Raw genomic sequence first — 17,596 nt, forward strand, 5'->3', positions numbered from 1 at the left:
TCCCAGGAGTGTGACTGTGCTATATGTGCTACATATCTGACAGGGAGGCAGAAGCTATATACAGGCTGCCAAGCCTTTCCAAGGCACAAACACAAACCCTTTGGAATGTGTCCCAACAAGCAGCTTTGGCCTCTTCAAGGACAGCAGGGGCTGTTGACCCTGCAGAATGAGACACATCTTGACCCTCCTGTGAGGTAACTGCTCAGATTGAGTTTCCCCTTACAGCCTGACCCCACAGTTCTCGAGTCCTTGAAAGTGTAGGCATCAGTACCATTTCCCAGTGTTTGCTCCTGTTCAGGCACAAAATAACTTTGCATACACAGCCCCGAGTGGAAAACAAGGCACAATTTTATTCTCCCTCCTTCCTCTTTCACAGTTCTCACAATGTTGTTTTCTGGCAATGAGGCCATGCAATAATGGCAGGGATCATCGTGGCTTGTGTTCATGCAGCAGTCAGCAGCAGTGCCCTGGGCAGACAGAGGCTCACCTGGCTGCTCAGAGCACCACTGTCCTGAGCAAACTCCTCTGAGAGGTGTCAGAGGGTGGCCCTGCCAAACACTCCGAGCTCTCCTTCACTTGTCCACAACACGACCAGTGGGGGCACCCAGGGTGACCTTTGTGTCCATGGCCACAGCCTTGGTACCCACCTGCAAGAGAAGAGGCAACCAAAAGTAGGACAGAAAATCCTAGTTTATTGGAGGCTTTCAGAAAGTGCTTCAACGCCAGGACTCCTCTCAGATGGGAAGTCACGTGCTGATCACAAAACAGCATATTCAAGGCTAAAATTACCAGGGCTCCTTAAAGAAAGGAGAACAACAGAGAGGAACCCCCCCTGTTACAAAGGCTGGGACAGCTGAAGATTTCCATCCCCTTGTCTGTTGAGTAACATAAGACACAGGCCTGCACAACCCTGTGCCAGCCACCAGTGGCTATGGCCAGAGTTAGATACAGATCCAGCACAGAAGGAAGAGGCTGGTTCTGTACCAAAACCACATAAAACACACAATGACACATGCAAGTTAAGGACAAGGAAGATGGCTGGGATTAAACACATAAAGGGAGTTGAACTCTCATACTAAATGAGGAGTGAGGCTTTTCAAACAGACAGCATTGGACACCGTGCAACACAGCCCAGAAGCTCCCAACATGCCAGGACTGGAGCAGGAACAGTGTAGCCACAGTGCTGCTTAGGCTCACTGAGAAGGGCTGAAAGACTGAGCTGCTTCACCCCATCTCCTGCAGAGCTGGCTCAGGTCTCTGTCTATGGGGTGTGCTACCATGACCCTCAGCTTGTCCTGCTGTATTTCTCACTGCTGCAGTCCCATCTTGCCAGAAGATATGTACACCCAGGCCTGGTGCATGGCCAAGGAAGCAGTTGGGCTGGAGTATCTACTCAACACTTACCTACACTAGGGAGGACTGGATGCAACAAACCTTCCTGATGCCAGCAGCATGGGGAAAGCTGAGCACTCACCTGGCATGGTCCCCCCACAGGCACAGCGAGCAGCTTTCTGCCCTCCACTTGAGCAGAACGTGCAGCAGTGAAACACGCCTTGGTGCTCGTGGAAGTTTCTTTTCACCATCACAGTGAATGGAGAGCCCTGCAGGGGAGAAGCAAGCAGAGAGGCTGCTGCAGTGGATCACAGAACCATAGAAAGTGTTGGGTTGGAAGAGACCTTTAAAGGTCATCTAGTCCAACTCCCCTGCAGTGAGCACAGACACCCTTAGATTGCATTCCTCAGAGCGCCATCAAGCCTGACCTTGAATGTCTCCAGGGATGGGGCCTCCACCACCTCTGGGCAACTCAATCCAGTAATTCACCACCTTCATAGTAAATAACTTCTTCCTAATATCCAATCTAAATCTACTCTGCTCTGGTTTATAACCATTATCTCTAATCCTATGTCTTCATATGGGAGGTGCTCCAGCCCTCTGATCATCTTCTTGGCCCTCCTCTGGACTTGCTCCATGTCCTTCATGTGTTGGGAGCTCCAGAACTGGGCACAGTACTCCAGATGGGATCTCACCAGAGCAGAGGGACAGAATCACCTCTCTTAACTTGCTGGCTACACTGCTTTTGATGCAGTCCAGGATACAATTAGCCCTCTGGGCTGCGAGCATGCATTGTTGGCTCATGTCAAGCTTTATATCCACCAGTATCCCCAAGTCCCTTTCACAGGGCTGCTCTTAATCACATAATCCCCCATCCTGTACTAATAACAAGGATTGCCCTGACACAGGAGCACTTGCACTTGGCCTTACTGAACTCCATGAGGTTGGCATGGACCCACCTCTCAAGCCTGTCAAGGTCTTTCCAGATGGCATCCCTTCCCTCCAGCATGTTGACCACACAAGAAAGCTTGGTATCATCTGCAAATTTGCTGAGGGTACCCTTGATCCCACTGTCTGTATCACTGATGACGATATTAAGCAGTGCTTGTCCCAGTACAGACCCTTGAGGGACACCACTTGTCAGATCTGATGTTGTGTCTGCATTTTCAGAAACTAACTGGGTGATCCTGGCAGTCACATATCACTAAGCCCAATCTTAAACTGCTGAGTGGTGGAGGCAATCCTTAGAAAGATTTGAAGGAAATACTTTGGGGAAAAAAAAGCAGGTAAAGGAGAAGCACTAAAGAGGAACAAGAAATGCTACCTGTACATGCTGCCCTTTCACATAGACGCAGACAGCATATAAGCCTGGCTCCTGAGGGCTGTAGGAAATACGGTAGCTCCCATCACCATTATCACACACTGTCGGCTTGACTGAACTACAAACAGAGAGAAGTCCAAAAGGTCAGTAACTGGCAGAAAATTGTTCTACATGTGAACCACTGTCTGGCCTAGATTTGTGCTTGGTTCCTTATCCTCAGCCTTGTTCAGCAGCTGTGGGTCTCCAGTGAGCTTAACAGGATGCATGAGCAATGCTCAAGCACTGAGTAGCTTTCACACACACCTGCTACTGGAAGCTGCAATAACCATACAAAGGAAGTCACACAAAGCTAGCTGCACTGCAAGGATTTGTAGCAAGCCTGAGCCCTGAAAGAGCAGAAGATGGCAGACAGCACACTTGCAGGTCAGATTATCCCATCAGATAAGAGCCCTCAGAAACGGGGTAAATTCACAGCTTCAGAGAGCAGTTACCTTCAGTAGAGATCATGAAAAAGACAGGCCATAAATGGGACAGGCTTGAATGTCTTCAACTACTGTCTTCAATGCTCTGAGGAGTTCTAGGTGCCTGCTGGCAAACTCTCCCTTTCCAAAGTGATGCTTGCTGAGTTTCATAAGGAACCCTGGTGGACAGAGTGCCAGGGAGAAAGCATCAGCTAGTTACTCAGGGACAGATTGCTTCACAGACAAGATGGAGAGAGCTTTCCACAGACAATTATCAGGCAGCTCTGCATAGAGAATGGTGTTCTTCCTAATCCCAACTAATTAGTCTCTTGTGTCCCATGACATGACAGTTTATAATCTTCCAGTTTTGCAGGCTGTATTCCCCACCCCCCACCATTTCACATCAGTACAGCTGTCTACAGTACTTCCTGCCATCAAGTGTGTGGTGATACTTCATGCTCTTCTGTAGCTGCTGTGTTTCAACCCAAAGCCAGATGGCTTCCAGCCACAGATATAACAGCATTTGTGCAATAACAAGAAACCAATGTGGCCACAGCGACCTCTACCCCACCAAGCAAAATCCACATAATCCTTCTGATCATACCTTCCTGTATGATAGGTTCACCTAAGGCAGAGAGGTACATTTTTTGTAACCACATTCTTGAACAATTTTGCTCTATCGATAAAGGTCTGTGCAACCAGCACTGTTTCTGTACACCTTGTCAACACTTCCCCACAGCAAGGAGCTGGAGCATCCAGTCCCTTTTCTCACCAGGTCATCACACCAACAGCATTCCTGGAAGGAGTTATGCTGGCACTTTGTTCCAGCTCAGTTGTATGAATTACAAACAGAATAGATGTTTTTCTTAAGAACTGACCTCCATTGGTTCTGCATTTGTGCCTGGCTGCTTTATTGTAACAAGAGCGGCCTGGAAACAGTTACAAAATATTTTTTTCTGGTTGCTCTTCTCAGTGTGGGAACACTCGCCCTCTTCCCTGCGCTTGCTAGAAAACCTCCGAATGCGTGAAAGTGCTCAACATGTGCAGCTACAGGAGAAAGCATGATAAAGTCCCAACAGAGATTCTTTCTCCAGAACATGAACTAGGCAATTCCACCAACTATCAGAGGCTTCTGGGCGTGGTGGCCTTTCTGACTCCTGAGAGTCATTCTGGGGTTGCAATATTTTATGTTCATGAGGTGTGAGCAAACGCAGGAGCCCTGGTTGTCTACTGGTAGAAGTGGGAAGGAGCAACAGCTCGCTCTGACAATGTCTGACACTGAACTGAGAGTTGAAGCCTTTAAGAAGTCCCAAATCACTCAAAGGCTCAATACAAACCTGAGCCAACACTGTCAAACTCCACACCGTCAAATACAATGAGTAGGAGGCACTGCTATATTGGTGGGAAGGTAATTTTTCCCCTGCAGATTCTGACCCACAGACTGAAGCACGTCTTCCCACCTGCCCACGCAAGGAGGGAGCCAGGGCAACGGAGGCAAAAAGGCAAACCCAGTAACTGAGGAGTTCTCAGGTGAAATACCCACCAGTCTTTCTTGTCTTTGTGGGTGATGGTGACCTGCACAGCCTCTCCTCCTTGCCCCATCCGCTCCCCCATGGTGTCATTGAAGAGCAGGGTAAAGCCAGTCAGCTGGTTCTGACTGACGCTGTGGAGATCTGCAAGGCAGAGAAACAGGACCAGAAAGGATTCATACCAGCCATGACTGCCACCTCCCACCTGTTTTGCAGTGTTGCAGTCCCATCAGAACACAGCTGGAACTTTGCTGCTGGGGTGTACAGCTCCTTCCACTCACTGGGAAAAGTAAAATACTTCTCAGGATCAGAGAGAGTGGACAGCTATAGGCACTGAGAGATGTTGGGCAGGCTTAGCAGGGAAGTCTGTACGGACCAGGGTAGTTTTCCTGTCTGCCTCTCAAAGCCCAGCTGGTAGCTTTCCAGAAGGCTTCAAGGTATACCATGCAACTAGAAGGGAAGAGGCACAGTGTGGAGCCTCAGAGATCTCAGCACTTATAGTTTGGCATGGAAGGGATCGAACCAGCCTTGGATCTGTCTCATCTGTCCTGTGCTGGCCTTTACTGCTCAGAGCTGCCTGTGCTCTGTGGGGTGGTCTGAACATTATCTGTTTGCAGGCACTGCTTCAGGTCCTTGGCAAGCAAACACCTGTGAAATCATCAATGCCAGTGATTCCCATGGCAATATCAGCAGAAGATGTAAGGGGAATGAACCTACTAGCTCAGACACAGAGGGGATCTGCCTGGGCCCATGCTGCAGAACAGCTGAGGCCATTGGGAGAGGATCATGTCCTGCCATTGTGGGCAACATGCCCAGCCCCTGAGAATACTGTCTTCTTTGGCCTAAGGGTTACCCTCTTTGCACCTCAGCCCCATGCTGAGGTCAGTGATGTTACAGAGGGCAGCTCCAGTACACTTTGTGCACATGCATGGTCTCTCCGGCTCCCTAACAAGCACAGCTCCCATAGGCCTCAGCAAGCAGAGCTCTACCCCTGCCCCTAGTTAATGTCTGGACAGCAGGGAGCCAACAGTGCTTTAAGCTGAACACCACATGGGTTCAGAGAAGGGAGAGGTGACTTCAGTGAGTGGTGTGTTCCCATTCAGCTCTTGTACAGCATCCCATTACCTTCCCCATGCAGGGTACATCTGGCTGGATCAACCACTTTATTGAGAATGGCCCCAAAAACTTCATAGCCACAGCACTGCCCTGCCCTCTCCTGAGGACAGAACTGGATCCTGTCATCCACACTGGGGTTAGTGTTGTAAGCAATGCTGTTCAGCTTTGCCAGGCGGCTCACCACCACCCCTTTGGTGATGAGGATCTCCAGGTCTGAGCCGTTCGTCAGCAAGTGCTCCGTGAACTCCACGCCTGTCCTCATATCCAGCAGCAGCTGCTGCAGCTGGGCCTTCTGCAGGTGCAGCAGGTTTTCCTTCTGCACCTTTAAGTCCTCCAGCTGCTTCAGCAGCCGGTGCCGGTGCTCTTCAACGGCTTTCACATACCCACTGGCAAACTGACAGATCTCTGTGGCCACAGCCTCTGCGCGACTGCGGATGGCGCTGCCCATGTCATCAACCTGGCTCAGCACATCCTCTAGGGTACCCATGTGCTGCTGGGTGCTTTTCAGCAGCTCCCGCAGGGCATCCCCATGCCTGTGGATGGCATTGCCAGTGAAGTCATAGCGGTGCTGCCGGTGCCTGTCTACAACGCAGTCCCGGCACACCGGCTGGTCACACTGCTCACAGAACAGCCTTAGCTCCTCTGTGGGGTGGGAAGGGCAGAGGAGAGGCTTCCTGGCCTGGCTGGAATCCTTGGTATTCTCCAGCTCCATCACAGCATGAGAGGCCGTCTTCTTCTGCCTCCTAGAAGGGAGCAACTACATGTCACTTCACCTGTCAGACAGGAAATGCAAACATCCAAGAACCCTCATGAATGCCAGTGTGTGCACACTGCAAGTCAGAGTTAGTGTCTCCCCTGAAATTCACTCTGCATGAAAAGACAAGACTCCACAGAAAAGAGGACAGCATCTGCAAGCAACTCATTAGAGGCTGCTCTCAAGCTCCCTGCCTGCTGCCAGAACTATTTTCAGAAAAAAAATTTGTGTGCCCCACTGTGGCCCCACACACACCAGGGAACGGGCTGCCAAGCTGCTACTGCCAGCAGCTTCTTCATGGAGCCTGACAGAAGTGGGATAGTTGCAATTACTCTCTGAGCCCACTGTGACAAAGGCAGCAGGAGAGCAGTGAACCCTGCAAAGTGAGAGCTGGTGGGACATCTCAAAACACAACTGCTTGCTGACAGTCACTTCTGGAGAGGAATGGGAGGTGCCAAGCTCCTCAGCCATTAGTCCAGTGATTTTCAACATTTAAAAAAATTTACTGAGCCAAATGAGCTCCAATACCTCTTAGTTCAGAAGACACTGACAGAAGACAGCCTGTGGTAAAATATTTAATATCCTTAAAGTCAAACACCATTTCCTTCTGCCCGCCAGATTAGGTCCTGCTTAGAGGAGACCAAAGATCAAACACGAAGAACCTGTTGTGACCCAGATATCCACCATACCACAAGGCACCACTCGAGTGTTTCCATTTCATGCTATTTTGTACACTGGGAGCTAGTTATTGAGCAGGATGCAAAAGCCTTCTCTCCTTCCTCATCTCTTGCACTAATGACTTCTGGCAGTTGAGATGGGATCTCCAAGCTACAAGCAAAGAAATACTCCAAGGACCAAGTTCTATAGAGTTGCTCTGGCAACACAAAGCAGGCTCATCACAGGGCAGCACATGGGCCTTACACTACTCTTTTCCCTTCCTACTAGTCTCCCTTGGGCCCAGCACATTTTCAAAGCATTATTTGCATAACACATTTCAAATTCACAGCTCCCTGACTTCAACCTAAAACCTATCTCACTTATTCCAAGGAGCACAACTCGGGCACTTGGATCATTAGAAAACTTCCCTACACACAAGGAAACAGTTTCAAAACTATTTTCCTTGGCCCTTGTTCTGCTCTGCCATCAACTAAATCAGGTGCAAGTCTGCAGATGCTAATGGGACAAAGCAATTTTATCAGTTAATGAGGTAGGAAACAGGTCATCAGGAAAAATTTTCTACTGCTTCATACCTTCTGCAGTTATTTCTGTCTGTGTGACAGGCTGCAATTCAAGGTCTCAGCTTATCACTCTTCAGCAGCTTGCATGGGCTATGAGGCATTAGCTAATCACAATGGTATGCTGAAAATTACAGCCTGGAGCAGAAAGGGGCAAAGAGCCTAAGCCATTTTACCACATGCACTCATATCTGTAGGGGGGCAGGGCAGCAAGGAATATGGCTCAGTTCTTTCTGGGGGAAAAAAGTATTGCTTATTGAGTGGAAAGGAGTAGCAAACATGGAGGGAATAGGCTGAGCTGATTAACCTAGACTGGGGATTCCCTGGCTAGTGCTACTGGGTGTTTTTCTGACCCTGGCTGTCGCCTCCTTGCTTCAGAAGACCATTCAGACTTCGTATCACTTTTATTTCACGGTGATGCCTGTCTTCTTGCCCTGCTCACTGGTCACGGTGTCTGCCTCCTCTTCAGCTCCTACCTCTGCTGCAGTCACTTCTCCTTCCTGCCTTACTGACATGTCCCCCTCTGAGGCACACAGCCCTCTTCTGCTGTCACTTCTTCAAGTTTCCTGTATTCCAACAGAACTACACTGCAACATCAGGCACACCGAGATACAATGGTGTTACTGCTGTAGGCTCCCAGCCCCACAAAAATGCTGAAAATCCACACAAGGTACACGAACACAACAGTTAACGGGCAAAAACATGGGCTGATCATCAGGAGGCAGCAACGACAGCAGGCGGTCTAGTGTCAGGCCTTCCACTTAGCTCCTAGAATCATAGAATAGGTTGGGTTGATAGGGACCTTAAAGATCACCTAGATCCAACCCCCCTACATGGGCAGAGACACTTCTCATTAGATCAGATTACTCAGAGCCCCATCCAACCTGGCCTTGAACATCTCCAGGGAGAAACAACCTGTTCCGGTGTCTCACCACCCTCACAGGGAAAAATTTATTGCTAATATCTAATCTAAATCTCCCTTCTTCTAGTTTAAAGCCACTACTCATCCTATCGCTACAAGTCCCTGTAAAAAGCCCCTCCCCAGCTTTCCTGTAGCCCCTTCAGGTACTGGAAGGCCACTATAAGGTCTCCCTGGAGCCTTCTCTTCTCCAGGCTGAACAGCCCCAACTCCCTCAGCCTGTCATCATAGCAGAGGTGCTCCAGCCCTCTGATCATCTTGGTGGCCCTGGTCTGGACTCTTCAGCACCTCCTTCAACTTCACCTAAAGATGCCTTTGCGGATATGCACAGTAAACATTTCTGGAAGTAGAGACAAACCACAGGCAGCTTAACTTCCCTGTTTTCCCTCGGGAGATGTGCCTTCTGCAAAGCAGGGCAGCACAACACACGAGGCTCTTGTCCTGCTCATACTCTGCCCACCCCCACGCCTGTTGCAGCACTGTCGGTCTCCCCATCCAGCAGTGCTATAAATTAAGGCGCAAATCAGCAAGGGAGCAAGGGCGGCCTGACTTGGAAATTCACGGCCTCACCCGCACAGGGCTGACCGACCTGCTGCTAGCAGCCTGCCCTCCGCGAGCACAGAGCACCCTCCGGGGAGGACTGCACCCGCTCGGGATGGAACCAAGGGCAAGCAGTGCGAGTTGAACCGCTCCGGCCAGCTCCGCCGGGGTCCCTGCCCGGCTGCCCCCCCTCTCCCCGCCCCGCCCCGCGAGGGGAAGGCCGCCCCACCCGGGCCGCCCCTCGCCGCCCGCTCTCACCTGTGGGCCTGGCAGCAGAAGCGGCAGAGGCCGGCCCCGCAGGTCAGGCAGCGCCCGGTAGCCGCCCCCTCGGCGCAGAGGTCGCAGCCCGCCCCGCCGCCGCGGCCCAGCGCCAGGTAGTCGGGGGTGAGCTGGGCCAGGCCGCCGGGCGGCAGGGCCACCCGGGCGTCGCACAGCGGGCAGAGGACGCTGCGGGGCGGGGCGGCAAGGCCCGGCTCGGCCGGGCGGGCCAGCCGGCGCAGGCAGGGCGCGCACAGCGAGTGCAGGCAGGGCAGCAGCCGCGGCGAGGCGCAGGGCTGGGCGCAGAGCGGGCAGCGCGGCCCGGACGACATGGCCGGCAGCCGGGGCGGCCGCGCGACGCCCGCCCAACGGCCGCCCGCCCGCCCAACGGCCGCCCCGCGCGCCGCCCGCCCCGCGGCCGTTGGGCGACCCCGCCGGTTGCCGGGGGCGGCGGGGCCCGGGGGAGGGAGGGTCGGGCTCGGGCGGCGCCGCCCCCGCCGCGGGGCGCGTCTGCGGGAGCGGCCGGGCAGGCAAAGGGGGGAGCCCGGGGGCCCGCGTTGCCCTGCCCCTCCTCGCCGAGGCCCTGAAGAAGAGCCGGCCCCGCTCCTTGCCGCCCCTGGCGCCTCCCGTTTCCCGAGCCGCTCGTCTGGGATAACCGGCCCCTGGAGATTTCGTGTTTTCAGGCTTTCCCCTCTCAGAACGGCCTCCCCACCCGACGGAGCCTGCCCTGCAGGTGGCCCTTGGCCGCCCTTCGCCCAGTGCTTTCAGGCGCTGGCCGTCCTTCCCTCTGACGGCCGGGGAGCGGCGGAGAGCAGAAGCAGCGCCCCGCAGCAGAAGCCGCGCCCCGCAGCAGAAGCCGCGCCCCGCGGCCAGGCCCTCTCGCTGCTGCCGAGGACGGGGCTGATGCGCTGCGCCCAGAGGTGACTGACACCGCAGAAAGGAGGCTTACCAACCAGAACCCCACTGCAGTCCTACAGCAGGCTCCTCTACCTGCACAAGTGCTTTCATAACTGGATTTGGAAACTCCTCAAATAAATAAATAATTTTTAAAAAATTCTTTTCCATAAAACCACGTTGACTAGCACTACCAGTAGTCATGTAATGTGCTGCATTCAGCCCCTAATGACTTAGCTTTGTACCCTTAGTAACACCCGTCAGCCGTGGCTATGGACTCTCACCTGTCCTATCCTGCTGGCCCTTTTGAATACCAAGGTGGCATGAACATCGTTTGAGACTTCTGGATTTTAAGTTCCCTAAGTTGTGTTATAAATCAACAAACAAGGGAGGTCTTCAGTCAGGTTGGGTTTTTTTAGGGCTGATCTGTAAATACTTAATCCGTACTGGGTGTTAACACCCCTCTGATGCATCATGGCTTGACACAGACATTGTCTTCTTGGTGAGATACACTCAAACACTTCTGTGTCTTTTATGTTGTACGAGATCAAGGCTTTAGGTCACAAGTGTTTACAAGCTTGAAAGTAATCGAAAAAGAAAGATATTTTAGCAGCCTCCTTCAGATTAACTTCTAGCAAGTGAAGCGGTTGCTGCGGACGCTGGGATAAAAGTTGCAGTGATTGTGAGACAAGATGGCTTGATAACGATACTATGTGTTGTGGCAGAGAGGAAAGACTGGTTCTTTTAATCATCCTGGTGGAAGGAACAGCAAACAATGCTGTGCGTGTGGGTGTGGGAAGAATCATAATGCTGCCCTTGCGCAGCTAAGGCCAGCTGCCTGGAGACAGGCAGCGTCTTCCGTCGCTGCAGAAGAGATGGTGAAATAAGGCATAGCTGGCAGCTGCAAAGGAAATCTGAGGTTCCACCCTAGCTGATCCAATCTGATCTCTGCCCTGAGGCTGATCAGGTTGGAGCGCTGGACCACTTCAAGTAGTGCATCCACGAGTCATTAGCACACAGCAGCAGCCACCTCTGGGTGAAGTGGAGAGAGCGGTCAGGAGAGCCCAAGAGACTCAGAGAGAGGAAAGAGAAACAGAAATGCTGGAGGGGAAGAAAAAAAAAAAGAAAAAAGAAAAAAAAAAAAAGCTAACACAGTGACTTGTGAAACAGGAGCTGCATTAGTACAAACTCCTACTTTGGTTTTGGTTACTCTCACCATAATACTGTTTTCTTGGCTATTGCCAGAGAGTGGAGGAGCGTCTATGCCACCAAGTCCTGAATTGTGAAAGGCAACTCAATAGACATCTACACTGGAGCCCTGTGAACATCTTCAGGCAGTCCTGGGCTACAAAGCACTGCAAGAGTTGGACTGGGAGGCCCTCTCCCATCTTGGGTTACTCTAGTTTTTTTTTCGTAGCTGGAAAAATCGTAAGGATGAAAAAAATAACATGTTAGCTTATAAAAAATGATGGGCAATAAAGGAGCACAGTTACAAAAATAGAACAATGAAAATGTGAAATTAAAATTACACTAAGCAATGTTTTCCTTTTGCCACATGAGAGGCTAATTATCCTCATTTGACTCAAGATTTACTTGAAACGGAGCCTTCTTCCAACTCCTTTTCCTGCTCCTGTTGTTAAAGATGTCCATTTAGAGCCTCTCGGCGTACTTGCTCTGGGTGATTTGTTCTTTACCTACCACACTTTCCCTGCCAGCTCCTTCCTCTTTTTCCTGTTTACTTGCTTCTTGTTTCCTACCATTATGCACTGAATCATCATACAGATTAGATAGCTTCCTTCAAGGACTCTTGACTAATATTTCTATTGTATTTACTAATTATCCCATTCTGGGGGAGATTTATGCTGCTTTCCTCTTGATATTTTTCTGAAGAAATATTGGTAAAACTTTTTATATAATGTACCAAAAGAATCTTTAAAGCATAATTTTCTTCCTAGACTCTGTGAGTAGCGTGCGTATAAAACATTCATTATATTTGGAATGAGATGCCCCACGCTTCCCTGTCCCTACCTACTCTGTTAATTTTAGGGAGCTGTTTCTGAATATCCTGCCCTAAGAAATGAACTGAAAAGGTGGTGAAGCCAAAGTCATCAGTGAACAGGACAGCGAGGAACAAGCCTGCAATCCCTGGGCTTGCAGGAACGTCCAAGAGGATGGGTTATTAAAAAGATGCTCTGAAAGTTACTCAGAAATTATGAGAGATCTTGTTGACATAAAATGGAGAACCTGTCAAAATACCATGGCTTGGTTTAATGGCAGCCAAAGGAAGGTGGAAAATGGCTTATTTGGGGAATTTGTGAAGAAAAAAGAAGCTGAACAGACAGTTGGTTGCTGGCTGCAAGTCCAGTTTTACTGTGGAATTGTCAGCTCTGGGATCTACTGAAACTTCTCTGAACATGCAGAGCTGCCAGGCTGCTCTCCTGGGAGTACTTGACACATCCGTTACATGTCTCCATGCAAACTGTTTTGTGTTGTCAGTTCCTCAGCCACCCAAATAGCAGCTCTTCCCATTCATATCAACCTTACCTGGAAAATCCAACAAAGGATTTAAAAATATCTTCCAAGCTAGGGAGAATATTTTCCTCATTCAGCTAAACATGCATTTAAAATTATGTGGTGTTTGACTGGTGGGAGGAGCATTTCTGTACTGTTCTTTTGCTTTCTGGTCCAAGAGTTCATTATTATCAGTTTGTTTATCAAGACACAGAGGCTGGTGTCATCCCCAGCCCTTGCTTTCTCATCCAGCCTGATGCCCCAGGGCTCTCAGAATCAGAGCCTGACACCCCACTTGAAGCCAGCCAGAGCTTGGGTGTTTCTCACCTCCCAGGAGCCTGGGCTGCCCACAGTGCTTGGACCCATCCAAGACAGATGCCCAGCCCAGCTGCCTTCATCAGCTGAAGGTTGAACTTGAGTTTGTACATTTATCTCTTTTGACTCCTGCAGCAGTCTAGCTACTAAGTGGTGCCACGTAACTTGTCAGGCCACACAACTGTCACTTTTTCTTCTCTATGAGGTGGTAAAGGTCACCTACATCAGAGATGGGGAGTAGGAATGTTCTCCAACATGGCAGAATCAAGCTGCAATGAGCAAGTCTGCTTTCAGAAAAGGAGGTGCCAGTGGGCTTTTGTCTGTGCTGGGCCTGGAAGGCACGCAAGCACAAGGCTCACAACACAATTTCTGCAAGCTGACAGCATGGAGGAATGTATCAGCTGCTGCAGAAGAACAACACTGATCCCCTGCCTGGGGACACCACTTGGGATGGAGAGGGAAGACTTCTGCCCTGGGATGTCTCACAGACTTTATACAAGGCATTTCTAGGTGTACTCAAACACCTTCACTACCAAACATCTCCTTCATGCACACAGTCATACTCTTTTTTAAATTTGCTTGTAGTTTTTCCCTTTGGGCTGCTGTTGAGCTTAAGGGACTAAACTAAACTGCAACTCAAGACACTTCATTCAACAAAAATCTAAGTCTCTTCATTTTCACACTGGTCTCCAAAGTACATTTCCGCAAGCTGCTGTTACACATCAGATCCAAGCTCCAGCAGAAGGACTTAAGCCATTGCAGTGTGACGTGGGAGAGGTGCAGGAAGCAGGCAGCAAAAGGGCACACGTGCCAGGCTAAACCCGTGTCACTCACCAACTAATGCAAGAAGCACAAACACCACACACAGGTGTTTGGCTTGGCCTTGGAAGAGCAAACTGGAAGTGGATAGGGTACAGACATCTAACACATGAAACACAGAAAGCAGGCAGCAAAGAGACAGGGGGGCCCTTGTCCTCCAGATTTGCAACAGGAAACACAGAGCTGGAGGTGGCTAAGCAGTATCTCTTCCACTTGGCAGCAGCCCTTTGAAGACAAAAGCAGCTGCAGCTAAAATAACCCAGCAGCACTGGCTTTGTACAGACTTGCCCTTGCTGTGGCTTCTGACCGGGCATTCTTGCTTTCTCCTCCTCCCTGCAGCTTTCCAGCCACCTGCTGCCACTTTCAGCTTTCTGCAGCTATATATATTCTTTTTGATTTCTCCTGAACCCTGCCAACATTTTTTGAAGGGAAGATGAAACTAATTTTTTCAACATGGGTTTTCTAAGGAAGCAAGTTTTATATGACCTATCAGAACAGTAACCTCTTTAACCTCCCATTCAGCCACGTTTGAGACAGGGGAAGCGATGTGGAACACTCACAAAGAGGAGAGGCTGGAGCCACTCTCCTTTCCCTTCACTGCCAGGACCACGAGAGAAAGAGGGAGACTACAGTATGATATTACATGGTTATGTAGCTATTTTGGAGGTGGCAGTGGGGCAACTAGAGAAGAAGAGGCAGCACTCCAGAGAAGAACAGGCCAAATTAGTTCAGCTGCTTACAGAGCAGCTACAAACGATATGGTTGAGACATGGGGAGGGGGGTGGAGAGCACATCTTGCAGCAGAGAGCACCTGTGGGGCAAGCCCGTAATACCAGAATGTGCCTTATGGTGGGGTCACGGAGTCAATACCCCAGCACCAGTGCGGTATTCCTTTGCCTGCCCCATGGCCCCACAGGCTAAGCACAGCCTGTGTGTGTGCACAGCTGGGGTGTCAGAACAGGACTTTTCCTGGAGCACTAGAAAGCCTGGCCTCGCTGCAGGTCTGTAAGAATAGGGAACTCGAGTGAGGTTTGTGGTCATCATGAGACCTCACAAAGTAGTATTTTTATGTACACATGTGTGTTTGTATATATTTAAATACAAGCTGACTGCCTGAAGGAAACTGCAATACATTTGCAGGACTAGCTCCCTGCAGGAGCAGATGTCAGTCCAACTAGAGTAAGCATTTTGTTTCAGACAGGTACAGGCCAGCTGCAGTGCTGCGTAGCAGGCCAGCCTGCACATCACATTTGTTCCCAAGTGGAAGAACCTTCATCTGGCGAGCACACATCTGCCTTCAGTACAGCTCTTCTGCTTCCTTATTTATCTGCCTTGCCCCAGGCTCCTCTTCCCTCCCTCACCCAGCTCCTTTCCGGTGCCTAACACACTGCACCCACTCCTGTTTAGGTGGTTATCCAGAAAGCAGAACTGCATATGGCAGGGGCAACTCAAACTCTACTTTCCTCACTCTGTTGCTGTCAAGACCTGCTGAATTGAAAAAAAAAAAAAAAAAAAAAAACCAAACAAAACCAACAACAGGAAGGAAGCTGAGTATTACGTCTTTTACTCGGTTGTCCAAGCAAGAATTTAGGCTGCCTTGGATCACCTCCATACTCCAAGATGACTCTTCCTAAGCATCTCACTCTCTATTCCTACCTCAGAAACTCTCCTAGGTGCTGTGCAAGGAGGTAGAGAGGTGGCACAGATGGGCACTCACCAAGACAAGGGTTTTTTCATTTTGTTTTGTGTTTTTTTTTTTTAGTTTCTGCTGAAACTGCCTGGCAAACTCGCCAGGCTGAAAAGGGAGACTCACTCTTTTCCTTCTTGGTTTCAACTCACCTGGCAGTTCTCATGAAGGTGGGGGCAGACTGGAGCTTGTGACTAATTGTTGATGGTGAAGTAGCTGTACTGTGCAGCCTGGGGCAGGGGAGCAGAAACAAGCCCTGGCAGCTCTTCAGAGGATCATGGCAGAGGATGCTTCAGTTCAGTTCCACCACACCCAGAGCTGGAGGTCCACTTCTCTGCAGCACAGGGAGGCTACAAAGAGAAGTTCCTTGGCTGCAACCTGGAGTCAGACTCTCATTCTCTGCTCTGCCTTTTCCTGCCTACCCCACACCTTCTGCCTTCTCCTCAGCTGGAGAACTGGTGGGTTGGAAGTGAAGGGTGAGAATCACCCGTGTTTTCTGTGCTCAGAAGAAATGCTCCTGAGGCAATGCACTTACTGAGATGTCTAAGAACTGAAATAAAAGGAATATATATATATATGTATAAATACTTATATCTGTCTGTTATTAGCATGGGAGATGCTCTCTTCAGACTTCTGGGTTCCCCTTCCACAGTATACAAAGCCCTCCTAGCCATAGTACCCCCACGTTCAAGGGCCACAGAAGGGAAGACAAAAGGAGACTTGTGAATCCTGCCATGGGACAGGACCATGTACAAGATAGCTACCAGGATGGGGTGTGCTCACCTGAGCAGCAGAAATCTAAGTATCATGAGGATTTTCTAGATCAAAACTTGTGCTTCTAAAGAGAGTAAGTGACCCAAAACTCATCAGGCTTGCATCCATCTCAGGGGCACATCTCACACAGCACTATGAAACCTTATCTCTGAGGCCAGCCCAAGGGTGAGGCAGTGTTGTGCTGGGACTAGGAAACGTGGGATTTTCCACAGCTTGCTCTGTGCCTCAGTTTCCCCACCTAAAAAATTGGCTAGGAAAGCCTTTTGGTTTTCTTAAAAAAAAAAAATTTAAAAAATTCTATTAATAATGTCTACAGAAGAGAAGTTAATGTAGAAGCTTCTCACTGCACTGTTAGACACAGGCAAGGCCACACAGACAGTGCAATCACCAGCACCATGTGGGAGGGTTGTGCAGGGACTAGATTTAGAAAGACATGGGAATTCTGCTGCTGCATGGAGCTCCTCACCCAGCCTTGGCTGTTTACAGTCTTCTCCATTCAAAAGCATGAAGTAAGTTGTGCCTGCAGAAATGTGTGGATAAACCTCTGAAAAAGAAGCCTGTTAGCCCGTAGCAGGATCACAAGTAGATACTACAATGGAACAGTTGTATCTTATAAGAAACATGTTATGTCACAGCTGATCTCAGGAGAAGCATCTCTAAAACTGTGTGCCTGAGGTTTCCTGTATTACATAAAACTCCTTATGTCCTGAATTATTAAAGAAACAAGTTGCAAAGAAAAGCTTCCCAAAGTTTGGCAAAAGCAAGGCACTCATGTACTATGGGGTTTAATTAGCCTCAGGCATTCAAAGGCATTGCACTACACAAATACTTCAGCCTAACAAAAAGTACTGGAAAAAAGTTAAGATAAATAAAGCAGCAATTTTTTATTAATGCATTAAATTGGTTAAGCATTGCTCAGTAGTAAAATATTCTGTTCTTCTGAACCTATATAGCTCTGCACCTTCTTCTCCCTTTTGGTCTAAGTGTGGGCTCTAAAAGCATCCTTAAATTTTGTCATAGTAGCCTTCCCCTCTCTGTGTCGCCATCAAGGAGGTTTTTCAGGCTGTTAAGAGAGACCTCCATATTAAAAGGCTAAGGCATCTCAGCAACAGTCCTGTCACCTCAGGCCTG

The 17,596-nt window shown here is 49.7% G+C and overlaps 1 protein-coding gene across 2 annotated transcripts; it reads right to left on the minus strand.

The window, feature by feature from the left end:
* Nucleotides 1-330: 330 nt before the first annotated feature.
* TRIM45 (tripartite motif containing 45) lies at nt 331-9,901 on the minus strand. Of its 2 annotated transcripts, XM_051613207.1 has the most exons (6): nt 9,466-9,899; nt 5,769-6,502; nt 4,658-4,787; nt 2,657-2,771; nt 1,475-1,601; nt 331-647 (listed from the first exon to the last, which is right to left on the minus strand). In XM_051613207.1, exons 1-6 carry the CDS (start codon nt 9,795-9,797, stop codon nt 496-498), a joined length of 1,590 nt encoding a protein of 529 aa, XP_051469167.1. In that variant the 5' UTR covers nt 9,798-9,899; the 3' UTR covers nt 331-495. The 2 variants fall into 2 exon arrangements, 1 of the variants encoding a protein (XP_051469167.1); XR_007888866.1 differs by lacking the exons at nt 331-647; nt 1,475-1,601 and adding an exon at nt 3,145-3,293 and having other exon boundaries at nt 2,674-2,771; nt 9,466-9,901.
* Nucleotides 9,902-17,596: the final 7,695 nt, after the last annotated feature.

Source organism: Apus apus, chromosome 1, assembly GCF_020740795.1.
Source record: "Apus apus isolate bApuApu2 chromosome 1, bApuApu2.pri.cur, whole genome shotgun sequence".
Lineage (NCBI taxonomy): Eukaryota > Metazoa > Chordata > Aves > Apodiformes > Apodidae > Apus > Apus apus.

Coding starts and splice junctions, on each gene's coding strand:
- TRIM45 (XM_051613207.1), bottom strand. CDS start 9,797: ATGTCGTCCGGGCCGCGCTGCCCGCTCTGCGCCCAGCCCTGCGCCTCG. Junction 6,503..9,465: donor TTCTGCTGCCAGGCCCACAG/GTGAGAGCGGGC, acceptor GCTCCCTTCTAG/GAGGCAGAAGAAGACGGCCT. Junction 648..1,474: donor CTGTGGGGGGACCATGCCAG/GTGAGTGCTCAG, acceptor CTTCTCTTGCAG/GTGGGTACCAAGGCTGTGGC.